We start from the raw sequence: 16,754 nt of genomic DNA, 5'->3' as shown, positions 1-16,754 counted from the left end.
TAAGGGATGTAAGTTCTAGTGTTCTGTACCACTGTAGGATAACTGTAGTTAACAATAATACATTGTATAGTTTCAAATAGCTAGAAGGAGAATATTGAACGTTCCCAACGCATAGAAATGATAAATGTATGTTAATTATCCTGATCTGCCTACTATACATTATATGTATCAAAAATTCACTATGTATTGCATGAATATGAAACATCATAATTTGTAAAAAAATTATTTAATTTAAAAAATAAAGAAATATAAAAATTTAAAAATAAAGAAATATATGGGTGAACATCATTGGATTCCCTTTTCTTTGATCTAGAACCACTAAGAAACCATATTACATTGACAGCCTCTCTAAGGGTATTTTTTCTATTGACAAAAGGATACACTGATTATCTAACAGGAATATTACCAACTGTGTGACATTTACATTTCGCAGAGCATAATAAAAGGCATTTTAAATTAGAAATCTGTCCCCTGTGAGTTTGGTTAGGGTGATTTGTTCCCCTACTGTTCCCTGCCCTAATAATTTTACCCTGGGAGAAAGGAAATAACACTGGCCAGTGTGCAAAGCTCATGAACAGAGATGGTTTCTGCCAGCTGCATCCAAGTACAGATTCCACAATTTAGTGTGAGAAAGCCATCCTTGATTTAATCTTTTTCAGCTCTCAACACTTAGCAGATTAATTAAATCCAAATCCAAATACTGCAGTTTATATTTCTTATACCTGACTTTAATTTTGGTAAGTAATACTGTATTTATGCTTTTTTTTGTTAAAAAAGAAAAACAAACACAAAATGAAGCTGGCAGTTTATACAGATTTCGGTTACATGGACCTGGATTAATTTTTAAACGTTTCACAAAATGTGTTTGCAAGTTTGTGTGAATGAGAAAAGGGCACAGCTTGGAAGATCATTCTAAGAGAAGGAGTAAAGGTGAGGTTCCGAGCCAAATCCAGGTAGAAAAATGAGGGCTAGGCAATTTTGTGAGATGGGACAGGAGACATGTAAACGTAACATTTGTTAGAGGATAAGCTTTGATCCACCAGTAACAGATAGACAGTGGGGCTTTGGAAGCTCTTCATAATGAAGAAGGGCACTTTGCATATTGACTTCCCTTGGAGCTATGAGAATCATGAGAATGGGGAAACTCAGGGGTCAAAGGTTGGTAAGATCTGGATTAGTAAGAAGGAGTATAAGAAAGAACACCTAGATTAGTGGAGTTGGTTAAGGAAGGCAATTAGTAAAATAGGGATGTGCCAGAGTCTTGAGAGTTTATTCACTGGGGAATGTGAGAAACATAAGTAGAGGTTTAGAAGAAGGGCATCATAAAAAACAAAGAGGAAGTGGAGTTTATCACTCAAAGATGCTGCATGGGTGGGGCTTCATGGATTGGATAACCATATCATTTGTTCTCCAAACTGAGTTACTTTTGAGATTGAAAGGGGATGCTATTAATACTTACACTGGGAAATGAACATAAATCAGGACTGTCCTGAGCAAACTGGGATGCGTGGTCACTTTATTCATAAGGAACAGACACTTTCTGAGGAGTGAATTTCAGCTGCCAGAAGGGAGAGTGGAGATCCATAAGATTATGAAATAAAGATCAGGTTAACAGGAACTGGGAAGCACAAAAGAGACAAGAACCAAGGCAAACAGCAGTCCCTTCCCTTCCCAGCCCATGGATATGACCACACCTAAACCAACCCAAACACATTAAAGTGTACACTGTTGGTTTAGTTTATACTTCCAGGGAATACTTAGCCAAAAAGAATGTGAGCCTGGGGATATAATGGTAGGGTGGCAGTGCTTCTCCTCAGAGCTGTGTGTAGACAGGTACTTAGAACATTTTAGTAGCATCACTGAGATTCCCTGCTGAACCCAGAAGTTGGCAATTTTCATTCTTTGAGAAATACTACAATTAAGAGTTAAATAAATCTTTAAAAGCTGCTGAAGAACAGAGCTAATGCATATTTGGAACAGGTGGTTTGAGTTTTAAAAATAGGCGTTAGGGCAATGTTATCCTCATTAGAGTTTCTGGCTGCACAACCTGGCTTTATTACAGAATTGTTTTTGCAGGGGTAAGAGGGAAAGGATTAAAACTGAAGGAAAAAACCACCGTCCTTCATTAAGTGAAGTGGCTGGAGGCAACATTGCACGTCTGAGCTCAACAGAAAAGCTTTAAGATAGCCAAGGTGGGTGCATGCCCACCACTAGGGCTGTCCATGTTTCTCTGGCTTTGGTGCCCAGCTTACTAAATGATCCTTGGCAAGCTGGACTGAAACTGTAATGGCTGAAGTCTATGAAATGAAATTAGCTATAAACGTGTGTGAACCACCAAACCATTAAATCAGCCATGGTCTTTTGCTAAAGAGAAGGTTAACAATGCAGACATAGGTAGCTACAATGGCCAGTTCTTAATGATGTTATTTACTTTTTTGAACTAATTTCTTGTGTTATCAAAAAGACACTGAATGAAGGCAACTCTTAGAAATCTATTTCTGTTTCATTAAAAAGAAAGGGGTGGTCACCTGCTCTATGCAATATGCAACGTTGTCTTTTTCTTCCTAAAGAGCCTCCAAATTCCCACTGTCCTCCTACGTGTATCACTTCATGGATCATTTGTGGATCAATGCTTATCAAAGCATTTAAACAGTAATTTACTGTCATATTTAAAATTATGGATTGCATTACTTAGATTTAAGACTAGTTATTTCAACATATTTTCTAGATCTTGTCCCATTTGCCTTCATGACTGTCCACCTAAGTATCTCCACTCTCCTGACTCTCTATTCTCTGACTTTTCTGGGTGTCTTCCCTTCTGCCTGTTAGTATGTTGATTTTACTCCCAAATTCTCCCTCCACAATGATTTTAATCTGTTACTCAGGCCAGGTATCTACATCATCTTTTATGCCTCTAATTCCTTGTTTGTATTCCCAATGCCACTGCTTGGTTTAGGTCTGTGGTCCTCAACTTTAACACAATTGGGTGAGACATGGTGAGGGCCTAAATCAAGGGTTCTCAACCAAGGCTGTACATTAGAATCACCTAAGGAGCTAAAAACACTCATGTTTGTACCTCAGCTTCAGATATTCTGATTTACTTAATGTGTGTGTGTGTGTGTGTGTGTGTGTGTGTGTGTGTGTGTGTGAGTGATGGGGTCCGTGCCATGGTTTTTAAAATGCTACCTAGGTGGTTCGAATGTACAGCCAGGGTGGGGAACCCCTGCTTTAGGCCTTGCCATAATTTACCCAATAGTATCAGCTTCTTATTGGAATCTCTGCTTCCTGTCCTTACCCTCCAGTCTATCCTTTAGCCAGTGGTCTCTAAACATATGTTGTTTTATAATTATTAGTTTCAAAAAAAGATTCAGTACTGCCCTAATACATGAATATTTTATGAATTATATAATGTACTATTCCAGTAGTACATTATAAACCATACCCAATAACTGAAAAAAAAATTTGAGATACAAATAAATAGAGCTATTAATATTTTCTTTTTGTACTCCTGCTGATCTTAAACACTCTAATTTCTGGAATATTGCCAGTGTAATTGGTCCAAAATGAAATCTGATCTTGTCACTCCAGTGTTTAAAACTTAGGATCCTCAGCATGTATAGGACAAAGCCTGAGTTTTTGATTCTTTCAAACAAGGTTCTCCATGATACATGATGTCAACTTTTCCAGGCTTAGATCCCTCCAGAATACTACTTATTATGCCTAGGGAGACCATCACCTGTTTGTCTAACTATCAAAATCCTATTCATACTTCAAAACATGGTTCAGACATTGTCTGCACAGTGTGACCTTTCTCAGAGCCTCCAAACAGGGACATTCTTAATCTTTTAAGCTCCTCTAGCACTGAGTCCATGCCTCAATTACAACAATTATATGCTGTCTTCTGAAATTCTTTATGTGTCTCTCAGACTCTCCTTTGGGGTGACAGAAATTTGGTCTTATTGTTTCCTAACTCCTAGTGCCTGGCCAATAGTTGGTGCTCAATAATACTGAATAAATGAATAAATTAGTAAATGAATAAAGTCCCTTAATATATTCATGAGTTCTATTTTGAAGTGTCTATCTCCTGCCCCCCAAAAGAAACAAACTCCTAGTGTGACCCCACTGTAGTTTAAGAAAAGAATCTTTGGCTCATTTATTTCAGCTCAGTGGTTGTTATGCAATTCCAAGTGGACTTTGCTAAATTTACATTGGTCCTAATAATTATGCTCTGTTGCATAACCTCATACTCCTCTTCTGATCCCCAATAGCCTTCTGTAAAATCCGTGCACCCATTGGCCACATGGGGACTAGATTAGGGTGCATGAAAGCTTCAGCATGAATCCATCCTGGAAGACCAGCTCCCTGTGGCCGGGCAGCACGAGCCCCACCATGAAGGGTGGAGCCAATTACAGCTTCCTTCTGCTGGCTCTCTGGGCTAATCTGCCCCTTGTTTTTTTCTGTAAATCAGTGGTTCTCAATCATGTCGACACATTGGAATAACCTGGGACTTAAAAAACATACTGTTGTCTGGGTCTCAGCCCAGAGATTCCAATTTAGTTGGCTTGGTATGCAGCTTGGTCAGTAGGATTTTTAAAAGCTTCCCAACCCACTGAAATGTGTAGCCAAGATCGAGAACCTTTCTCTGTATCTAGTCTTCCTTCTAGATTTGTTTCCTTGTCCCTGCCTTGGGTTTTCCTTATTTTATTATTTTATTTTTTTGAGAAATAAGCAAGGTCCCCTCAATGTGCTGAGGCCTAGCAGTGACTCCTGATATCCCTGCTAGTCCCAATATCAGCAGTCTCAATGTAACAAACAAGCAAATAAAATAGCACACTCTCTAACACCTTGGTTTTTAGTTATTCAGATGAGAACCGCCTGAAGTAGTTCTGATTATAGCTTCCCTAAAGTGGTGCTCTAAAGGTACTGAAAAATTGCTGTACAATTTAGTGGTAATCATCTCAGTGTAATTTGGACATACAGTGAGACACCAAGAATTTCCAGAGGTTTCTTATAAATCACAGCACACTTGGCTAAGGAGTTTTTCAATTTATAGTTGAGGAAGTTCCAGAAAGCTGAGCACATTTTGAAAAGAGAAATTATGCATTTGAGCAAGGTTGATTTAGGATAATTTATCCTTTGTAATCATCTAGTTATTTTCTAGCATCTTTCGTTGGATTGTGTGGATCACTGAAAGATTGTGGGGTCCAAGGTCAGAGTTTAAATAGGTTTACCAGCTACATATGCCCTACCTTCCTCCTGGACTTTAAGACAGAAAACTAAATTCAGTTAAGTCCTATTGTGGGCTAGGCACAGTGGCTTATGACTGTAATCCCAGTCATGGGAGGCTGAAGTGGAGTGGGAGGATTGCTTGAACCCCAGAGTTCCAGATCAGCCTGGGTAACATAGTGAAGACCCTGTCTCTCAAAAAATAAAAAAGAATTAGCCAGGCATGGTGGTGCATGCCTATAGTTCCAGCTGCCTGGGATGCTTGGATGGGAAGATTGCTTGAGTCCAAGAGGTCAGGGCTGCAGTGAGCTATGATCATGCTACTATTGCACTCCAGCCTGGGCAACAGAGCAAGATCCCATTTCTAAAAAAAAAACCTATTGCGTGACTCAAGATTGTATCAAGGGTATGATAACTGAAGTGGAGCTTGGTGGTTATGGAAGGTATGATGCTGCTATTACAATTTTTCCTGGTGGAAATTGTATAAATAGAAATTGGTTGCTTATGGCCAGAGCACATGGATCCAAGTTCATGGCTTCCACCACTATATGATTTCACAGTGCAGTCAATGCCTTTCTCTCCCTTACCTGGGTTGGCAGTGAGAGACAAGGGTGATTTAAACTGAAAGGTTCATAGGAGTGAATCAGAGAATCTTAGAGTTCCCAAATCAGGCATGCTGGGGTCATTCAGGCTCAGTAGAAACCAAGAGCATGGTTCTTAAAATCCAAGGAGGTAGACTTTTCTGGCTAGGTTATAATGTTTCAGTCACTTCAGTCATCTTGTCTCTGAGATTGGTACCACAACATATGATGTAGCATGGTCAATACACCCAAACTCTTATGCTTGGTGACACAGAAATATCCCACAGAATGCAAACTCCCCCCATTAGCCATGGTGGATCTGCCTGCATTGATTTATCTAGACCTTTTGGGAAGTAATTATATGTCCTGCCTGCACTACCTTCCACTTTAAGAGATAATTGGTTCCATTAGTATATTCTTTGTTAGGTGAAAGAATATCCTTTTTCATTTGTCTTAAATTTATTTCTTTCTACTTCAAGAGACTATTTCCTTGAAGAAATTGTTTAATTAAGCCAGTATTTATCAAATCAATATGTTTCAGAGTATATAGACATAGAATGTGTCTTTTTGTCGTTCTTCATTTTCCAAAAAGAGAAGTAACTACCCATTCATAGAACTTCATGCCCTTCCTTTATCCTCTGAGTTACACTCAGCCCTGTTTACGTGTTCATAATATTTGAGTCTATTTCTGATACATGGTCCACACTTTAAGCTCCGTGAGAGGGAAGATACACGTTTTATGACTCCGCAGTATTATTATAGATATTTGTCAGGTAAATAATCAAAAGAGCCATTAAATGGGAAAAGAAGGGAAGACAAATTACAGAGCTTGGTAAAATGGCAAAATATAAGAATATTTTGTACTTTCAGAAATTCTCATGGGGTTCTGTGCTGGACAAGGGGGAAGGGTACAGGGGATGAATCTGGAATTTGGTAATACATATGTTCAGAGGTTATTACGATAATTGTTTGAATGGAGAGAATTGGGAATATTATCTGTTACTTGTTTTAGGAAGAAATATTAATGCAAATTAAAAACACTTTAAAATTGGCTCCTTACAGATTATTAATAATGACTTCTCCCCAGAAGCAATTTTAGTTGCTTGCAGTCTTTGGTTCTCTGACTACATTTTTGGAAAACAGGAGTTTCTGCATTTTCTGCCCTTTCTGAGCTTATAATAATTGTTCAAGTATTCTTTCACCCGTGGTTTCAAGGCAATACAAATCCATTCTCCTCTATAAATTTCTTTGTTCTTATTTCCAGATAAATTACTTCTATTTTAGGAAAATCTATCTTTAATTGTATCTCCAAATTTTTTTTTGTCATTTAACACGGTAGTTGTACATTTAAAACTTAAATTATGAGATTGTACATATATAAGTAGCATAGTATAAATTTAATATAGAATTTAAAAACATTCTTGTATATTGTTATAGGTACATACATATAGACTAACTGTTAAAACATGCATGGAGGCCAGGTGCGATGGCTCACACCTGTAATCTCAGCACTTTGGGAGGCAGAGGCAGGCAGATCACAGGGTTAGGAGATTGAGCCCATCCTGGCTAACACGGTGAAAGCCCGTCTCTACTAAAAATACAAAAAATTAGCCGGGCATGGTGGCACGCACCAGTAGTCCCAGCTACTTGGGAGGCTGAGTCAGGAGAATCGGTTGAACCCAGGAGGCGGAGGTTGCAGTGAGCCGAGATCACGCCACCTCACTCCAGCCTGGGTGACAGAACAAGACTCCATCAAAAAAAAAAAAAAAAAAAAAAAAGCATGGGAAAATAACACCAGCTATAGGGTAATGTTCAGCTCTGGCAGCAATTCCTTACCCTCTCCAAATACTCGCTTCCCACAAAAGCCAGTGTTCTAGAAATTTAGTCGTATAAAAGCCACAAAAATGTTTGTTAAAAATGTAGATTCTAGCCTTCAACTTCAAAAACTCTGATGCAGCAGGTCTGAGTTGGGTTGATGAATGTGCAGTTGAAAAAGAACCCCAGCCAATTCAGCGGCAGATGATTAGACCACTACTCTAAATCAGAAGTACTGAATATGCACAGCTGGCAGGTGGATGTTGGCGCCTGAAGCGCCAGCGTGAGGTCAGGCCTGGGACATGATTTGGCAGTCATTAGTCTGGAGGTGGAGTTAAAACCTTGGAGTGGATGGAAACATCCAAGGGAGGGTGTAGAGAGAGAGGAATGGTGGACTGAGGTTAGAAAGCCAGAGAGCAGGAGACAGATAAAGGAGGAGTAGTCTACCAAGGAAACTAAATGCAAAGCCTGGAGAGGGAGGAGACGAACAGAGAGCACCACGTCATAAATGCTGACGAAGCAGCATTCAGTAAGGAGGGGTGCTCAAAGGATCAAATGAAACAAAATGGCTGAGAACGGGGAAGCCAGAAAAATATTCTTTGTCTGTGTAGTCTATCTCAGGCACTACAATGTTTGCTCCTAGAAGGTAGGGTTATTTGTCATTGCATTCCCAGTAACTGGCATATTGTAACCACTTAATAAATGCTTGGTGAACTAAACTGGATTGGGACCGACAGCTGCCATACAATAATTTTTAAAGAGCTCCATTACAACTTAGCTCCATCAAGGACCCTCATTAGGATGAGCAAATGTTGTACAGATAAAACAATCCACAATGGAGAATTAATTGCAACCAGATCGATAAAGCAGTTATTTTGAGCCATCTGCCAAGATGTGGTAATGACATTTAAAAAACAGTGTGGAACCTTTGTGTGTATGTGATGGTATTCTGAAGAATAAAATGTACAAGTAATTAAAAAACAAAGCAAAGACCTTTAAAATCTTTAAATTTAAATTGTGAGAGCATTTTTTAAAAAATACAAATGGTCCCTCATGATCATTTGTAGAAGCATGTGTAGCCATGAGGAGAGCAAGCCACATTAAACGAGGTAAATGACTCTCCAAGAATGCACATGTGTTGGTTGCTATGACAACAGCTGGGTTTTATTGAATAGAGAGCAAAAAATCAATTAGAAACCACTGGAAGAACTTGAACAGGAACATAAAACATTCTGCTTCACAATTTCAGGAACTTTGCTACATCTGTATACTGAATGGAAAGGGTTTGTGTGTGTGCCAGTCAATGGAGCAGTGGGAAACTCACCCTCTTGATGCATTTCCATCATCCCAACATCCCTTTTCACCACCTGGTCTTCTCAATATCCAAGTAATTTATTAGAGTGTTAAAAAATTTAGCCAGTTGCCTGCCTCCTATGTATCAATGACATTAAACAATTCTTGGCTTGGAGATACATGTATTTTTTTTGAACCAAACAGTTTTCATTTTTATTCATAGAGACAGCCTACATCTGTGTAGCAGTTTCTTCCCCATCCTGGCATGTGCTCAGCTAGTTAAGAAAACACAGGAAGACAGGGAAGAGACCGTCTTGGGAAGCCAACCTGCCAACCCTCTCCCAGGTTTCCTCCCTCTCTTTCTTTGGGGATCTATTATTTTCCATTCTTATCTTTCCAAGGTCCTAAGAGGATTAAGAAAAAAATTATCATTTTTTCAGACTCTTCATATTGTTTAATCGGTAGAGTGGGAAGAGGCCCTGTGGCAGAGATGATAACTTCAAAAGCCACCACAGGAGACCGTACACCAGCCATGTAACTTTCTCCTGGGTGGCTCTAAGAATATTTGGTGGAAGGGTTCTTGTGGCCATCTAGGGATAGATTTTAGTCTAAGGAACTTATTAAGCTCATGAGAAATGGTCAAACTTTCAGAGTGAAGTGTATTTAGTTTAGTTATGAGATGATCAAGAGGAAGAGTGACCCAATGAGAGGGACTTTGCTTTTCTGACTCATGTTGCACAACACCAGCAGGTTAATCCCAAATCATCCCCTTTATAACAGTGTTTTTCAAATTATAGATTGAGACACATTACTGTTTCTGGGGATCAACTTAGTGGGTTGGGACGGCCATTTAAGAAAAAAGAAGAAAGAAAAATAAGACAGAAAACAGAGTGAATCTCATCAAGTAAAGTTAAAATGTGTTTTGTAAAACTTTTGTTTTACAAAAGTTTTATATATGTATGTATTGGGATGCTAAATTGAAAGTATTTCTTACTGCAGGTCTTGGCCAAAAAGGTTAAAAGTCAAACTCTTCTTTGTTAAGAATGCCTCAATATTCTCAGTGGTCTACCAAAAACAAACAAAAAACAAAAAGAATTCCAACTCCTTCACCTCTAGGACTGGAGTTGTTCCCCAAATCCACAACTCAATTCTGCAACTTTATGCTAGGTTCTCACTTTTCTATTCACTATCCTCTCACCTTATGCTCATCTCAATGTCCATGCATCACTGTGCTCTTTACTCATAATGCCTTATCTCCTTTGTAGTTGCAAATTCTACTCTCCTTTAGAGACCATTTAAGCTGTATCTTGCCATTTCACCCATATGATCTCCATCTCCCCTCATCACTCATCTCTTCCTCTTGGTGTATTCATTTCCACACCTGATCTCCCCAGGGGCCCTCTCTGCATTGCACTTTATCTTCCTCCGATCACACTCCACTCCTACGTCTCCTTCCGGCAATGTTTTTCCCCTTCCTTTGTCTGCCTCCCTCTGCCTGTTTCTTTCCTGTTGGCATCTGCCTTGCAGCTTATCTCCTCATTGACCTGTTTTTGTTGACTTGTATTTCTGCTTCCTTGTGTATATCTCCAGTCTTCAGTGTCCACTCGATTGGGAGCAACTTGAGCCTAGGGACTGTGAATTACTTTTTTGTATGCCCCATGATTTTTGGCATAATATAAAGCATACAACTAGTACCCAGTAAAAATTTCTTGACTCAATCAATCAATTATCAATCATCAATGCCTCCTTTGTATTAAATCTCTACCCTACTCACTCCAGCATTTTTCTCTTTAGATACAATGTTTTGTGTTTGAAATGGCTTTGCCATTTCTGAAACTTTCTCATATCTATTATCTCATTTGATCTTATCTACAAGGACTTGGTTAAATAGGCACGGGCTGTGATACTCATTCTGGAGAGATGGGGTGACTAAGTCTCAAAGGGATTTGTAACAGTAACATGGCTTATCAGTGATGTCACTAGAATCAGAATCTAGGATGTGACCTATTCTGTGCCATTATCCTCCTCCAATGGAAACTTGAGAACAATAATCACACAATAAAATAAAGAGCTCACTGAATGCAAAATAGAGTATGGAGAACAAAAAAACAAAAATAACGGACAAGACATAACCTGTGTTTCTCATGGAATAAGAATTTAAATACCTTGTACTAAGACCAAAATTCTGAGTATCATTTTTGCTTCTGTAATTGCACTTGAGCTCTCATGATGCCATAGTAAGTGGGAGAAAATATATTGTCCACTTAGGGAGGATGATGTTGCTTTCCACTGTTAGATTGACAAACATTTCATTAACTCCACCCTGACAATTAGCTCGGACTCCGTACAGAGTTACATATAATAAGCAAATTATCTTTCTTTTTAACTTATTAATTTGTTTCTTACCGAGCTGTTCTCCTAAATGTTGACCTCGCTCAGTTGAGATGACCCGCTCGTCTTCCATGTCACACTTGTTCCCAACCAGAATAACCTGGGCATTGTCCCAAGAGTATGTTTTGATTTGAGTTGACCTAAAAGAAAAAGAAGAAGCATGACATAATCAGAGGAAAGCAGAACAGCATAAAATGAAGGAGAAGAAATACATTCCACAGATGATGATGGTAGCAAAAGGAAAAAAAAAAAAAAACCACGAAGTCCAAATGCCTGACATTTAGAGTTAATTAGTTCAGTGCAATTTTACCCTTCAGATACTCATCAGAGATTGCATGAGTCAAAAATCAAGGGAACAGTGGTGTACTAATAATTCTTTTGTATTTAATGAGATTAATACTACTACTGATTCTTCCTTTCCTCTTTTATCTCACCTTATGTAATACCTTTACAGTATGATAGCCAACCATCCTGGTTTCCCCAAGACTTTCCCAGTTTAAGCAGTAACAGTCCCATGTCCTGAGAAACCCCTCCGTTTCAGGCAAACTGAGATGGCTGCCCAACCTATCTACAGCCCATCACACAAAAAGAGTATTTTCCCTTATCACAGTAACAACTTAAAGAGCTAAAGCAATGGGGCTTAGGAAATCTGGGAGAAGTGATAATTTAAAAAAAAAAGAATCATGAGAGCTAATATGTTCATGCCTTACCTTTATAAGAGAAAAATGTCAGGTTGATCAATGTCAAAATTATAATACAATGAGCTGGCATTTTAAGTTGCTATAAACAGGATATTTAGAATTTAGAATAAGCCTCCAGTATGATTCATGACACAAATAACCAACTTTTGATTTTGGAACTTAGATAATAAATGTAATAGTTTGCTTCTGCAGGGTATTTTTTTTTAAACCTGCTTAGCCAATAAGTTTATTGTTTTTATCTGAAAAATCAACCTAGAACATTGTTTTAACTCTCAGAGCCCGCTCCTGAGCTCTGAGGAAGCTTCCCTTCTTTTGAGCTACCTGATCTTTCTTCTGGGCATGGGACATTTGGGGATGTTTCCACCTGTTGTTTTTATCTTCTTTCTTGGGCTTCTCATAGTTTGGATTCTCTTGTATAGCAACATGAGATTTTTTGTTTTATTAATTTATTTATTTGAGACAAGGTCTCGCTCTGTCACCCAGGCTGGAGTGCAGTGGCATGATCTTGGCTCACTGCAGCCTCAACCTCCTGGGCTCAAGCGATCCTCCCGCCTCAGCCCCCTGAGTAGCTGGAACAACAGGTACACACCACCGTGCCTGGGTAATTTTTATAAATTTTTTTTTGCAGAAACAGTGTTTTGCCAGGTTGTCCAGGCTGGTCTCGAACTCCTGGGCTCAAGCAATCCACCCACCTCAGCCTCCCAAAGTGCTGGGACTGTGAGCGACCGTGCCCAGCCAATATGAGCTTTATTGTATATCTCCTCCATCAGGTCTGAAGTTACGCTGTTCTTTATGAATGGAAAGAACCATTTCTTGTAAGCATCTTCATCTGCTTCCATTAGGTAATGCATGTAATCTACGTCATTCTGACCCATGATGTGTTTCCCATGTACTTCTGCATTAAATTCCTTGCTTTCAGAATCACAAGCAGGGAATCATCTGGTACTATGAGGGACAGAACAGCCTTCATCAATAGCTCCCTTCAAGGCCCCAAAAACTTTATTGCCAGTGATGGTTCTGGCAAGGCCTACATCCAAATAGCAGGTGAAGGCACCAGGCTGACCATCAATGCTTTCCACATCGCATTAATCTCCAGTCCTCTCCACTTGGCCTTCATAGATCCTCTCCATGCCAAACCTACTGAGAAGCCTGTGGGACAGCGGCAGGCCAGTATAATGTGCTAAGGCATAATTTGTCAGGCCAACCTTCACACCTTATTTTGGTAGTTCATGTACCATGTACATATGCTGCGCAGACTACCATATCCCCTTCTATATGGGCATAAGTGATCTGACAAATTATATCTCTGTTTGTTACACAGACTATCACCCTGTATTTGAGTGTGTTGTATTTATTTTTATCCTGTATCATGGAGTGTCTCTGAGTATAGTAATCAGTTCTACCCTCTTGTCATTTCCTAAATTTCACTTGGTATCTCTTAAATAGGCCTTATTCTTAACAACTTTAACGAACCCCATTCTGCAGAACAAAGACCCTCATCCATGGCTTGACACAGACCTGCAGGCCCAGCAATGCCAGGCAGAGAAAAAGCGCAGGTATTTTTCTAAACACTTAATATCAATATCTGTTGCATTAATTTAATCCTTAGAATAACTTCAGGAGAATATTATTATGCCCATTTTACAGTTAATTGCCCAAGATCACTCAGCCAGTAAAGTGGCAAATGTGGGAGTCACATGCTGGCAGTATGGCTCTCAAGCCTGTGCTTTAAAACATGTTTCCATAATACTCATTAAAAGTTCAAAAACTGAAGTTCTAGTGCATTTATTGTTATCTAGAGGAAGCTGAGAGGAAGCTAGGTTTTTTAATTCTCCCTTTATATCAGCCACATTTTTATTTGAGAACAGTCTAAGATAGGTGGGAAAGACATATTGCCTGGTGGTGGTCAGGAGAGAAATATTAAAATGTTGAAACGTAAACAAATGATTAAAGTTTGAAAAAAACCAGATTTGTAACATGTCAAAAAGTAAAGCTTGGGAATGGTGTTACAAACAATAGTCAAGTGAAGGATTATTGAATAGAAAATGGCAATGAACTGTTCTCAACTTGAAGAGGGAATAAAAAGCAAATATTAGAGCTTTTTACAGCAGGAGAGTTTTCAATGAGCTATGATCACTGTTTCTCCTTCCTGAGAAGAAAGGAAAGAGTGAAGAGGCAGATAGGGTTTTATTTCAGCATATTTCCCTGAACCAAGTACATCTAAGTTTTCAAATGAGATTAAATTATCTGGGGAAATATATCCTTGATTCCACCTGGACATCTCAGAGTCACAGCATATTTTATCAGAACAATATGACCTTTCTAATTCTGATACCTAAGTTGATAATACATTCCCTTAGCAACAGTGAGATTTGGCAGGACTGGAGAAATAAAGACAGAACTTCTAAACTCTATACTTTTTCCTCACTTAATCTTGTGTATGGAGAATATGAAAAATGGTGCATTCATAATGAATTAGGGTGTAAAATAAATTCCACTCTTGGAAACACTTTAAGTAACAAATGCTAATATATTTTTACAAACGAAGTCAAAAGTTTCTTTTAAAGGATCTCACATCTGATCAGATTTCTTTATGTAATTAAAAGAAATGATCTCTTTGTTCCTATGGGTCTTGTAAGCCAGGGGCTTGGAAAGGCCCTGGGTAGAGAGCACTTATGTTAACAGAAAAAGTTCTAATCCTTTTAATTCTAGTAAAGCTAGAAATCAGAAACCCAGAGTAAGATTAGTGACAAGGGGTTCACCATAGAGTGTCACAGTTGTGTAAGGAAGGAGCTGGGGCCAGGGTGTTAATGACCCAGCTTCCGAGTTTCCTGAGGACAAATGAGTGCTTGAGGAAATTTGGCACTCTTCTGACCTGGGCCAGTACATCCTACTGCACCCCTGACTGTATAAACCCAAGTCCGGGTGTCCTTTTGTGAAGGTCAGGAAGGTGCGTAACTCACAACCTACTAGCTGATTCATGTCCCTTAACCAAATTAATGGAATGCTTGCTTCTACCACTAAACACATCTGAGTATCTCAGTTCTGCTGACATAGTAATAACCCATGGGGTCTCAGGCTGCTGTAATAGGTTATACATTTATGCATATACAACATTCCCTGCTCCTCAATGATTTATAAAAATATATGACCAAGAAGAATATACTTATTTGGCCATGATTATATGAGATCCATCCTCTTCATTTGCTCTTATATAAGAAATATTTCAATGTAACCTCAAATGTTCTAAATTGTCAGGGAAATAATGTAAAATGAATATTTTCTACAATTACTAGGGAATTACAAAGAATCGTTATTTTGAACGATTAGAGAGCCAAAGGAGACCAGTTTTCTTTTTAATGAAATAAAAATTGTGGTCCAGAGCATTTGTGCTAAGATGAACAAAAGACTGATACGCCATTAGAGTTGGTTAATTTTATGATTGAAATTGGGGTTGCAAATATTCAATGTTTGGCTTTGGTTTTGACTACTTGGACTTCCTGATGTTGTTCTGCATCAGCAGAGCAGGGAAGGGAGCTTTAGGCACAGTCCCACCATCAGCAAGAGGAGATCAATACCATGCTGGCTGATTTGTGAATTACCACCTATCATAAAACCTAACATAAATGATAAGATCAAAACTATTTTACAATGGCCAAGAACAAAAGGATGTAGCAAATTAAATTATGTCAGCTTCTTGTTGCTTTGAAATTCCTTTCATGTATTCTGAAAGATTTAGCTTTTTTTTTTTTTTTTTTAAGTTTCTGTGCTTAGTGCATGGTAGATTAACATACAAGATCTGTTTATATCTTCCCTTCTTAGGTCCTGTAGAACACTATGTTGTTGCTTTGCAAGAAAATGTAAAATGATGGTCATTACTCCAAAATGAGTATTCATGTCACTAAAATGAAATTTATACCTCTTTCTGCATACACAATAACTTTCTATCCATGTACCAATAACTGTATGACTTTGGCAATATAAGCAGCTATGATCAAGTTAGTGCATGTACGAGCAATGAAATCTACATTTGGTATTGCTGCATAGTGATCATAAGAAGCCATTGATGAAAAGGCATATTTCAATGTCACAGATTTTTTTTTTTGAGACGGAGTCTTGCTGTGTTGCCCACGTTGGAGTGCAGTGGTTCACTGCAACCTTCGCCTTCCAGTTTCAAGCGATTCTCATGCCGCAGCCTCCCCAGTAGGTAGGATTACAGGCACGCGCCACAACACCCAGCTAATTTTTGTATTTTTTTAAAGTAGAGACAGGATTTCACCATGTTGGCTAGGCTGGTCTTGAACTCCTGACCTTAAGTGATCTGCCTGCCTCGGCCTCCCAAAGTGCTGGGATTACAGGCGCAAGCCACCGTGCCCAGCCATAGATGGGTAAGTAAGAAAAACTGTGCATCTTAGAATTCGTAAAATGCTATTGTGTTCTTGATATTTCTTTTATGTAGGAAGATCTAGGTTGAAATAAGAGCTCAGAGTATTCCTTTAACCAAGGAAAACTTAGAGATGAGGAAGTATAAACTCCATGAGTTGAGAAAGACCCAGAGTTGTGCATATTTTGTCTACACTGTAATAGGAATTAGCATCAGAAGAATGTTGGGATAGTAATTCAGTTCCCATCCCTTCCAACTCAGACTCAACAATTTATTCCGCCAGTTTGAGAAAGCTCTAATACTTAGTGAGTATGGGGAAGTCACTCTGAATTGTTTAGTTCAGTATCTTCATCTGTAAAATGA

The 16,754-nt window shown here is 38.7% G+C and overlaps 1 protein-coding gene across 2 annotated transcripts in view; it reads right to left on the bottom strand.

Moving 5' to 3' along the window:
- RAB3C (RAB3C, member RAS oncogene family) overlaps positions 1-16,754 on the bottom strand; it is a 310,982-nt gene that overhangs the window by 27,778 nt on the left and 266,450 nt on the right. For both annotated transcript variants that reach the window (XM_012497443.2, XM_003265956.4), the window contains exon 4: positions 11,322-11,446. In XM_012497443.2, coding sequence (XP_012352897.1) covers positions 11,322-11,446 — 125 coding nt within the window. The remainder of the gene's footprint in view (positions 1-11,321; positions 11,447-16,754) is intronic.

The sequence above is a fragment of the Nomascus leucogenys genome, chromosome 18, assembly GCF_006542625.1.
Source record: "Nomascus leucogenys isolate Asia chromosome 18, Asia_NLE_v1, whole genome shotgun sequence".
NCBI lineage: Eukaryota > Metazoa > Chordata > Mammalia > Primates > Hylobatidae > Nomascus > Nomascus leucogenys.
This window is presented reverse-complemented; position numbering and strand designations above follow the sequence as displayed.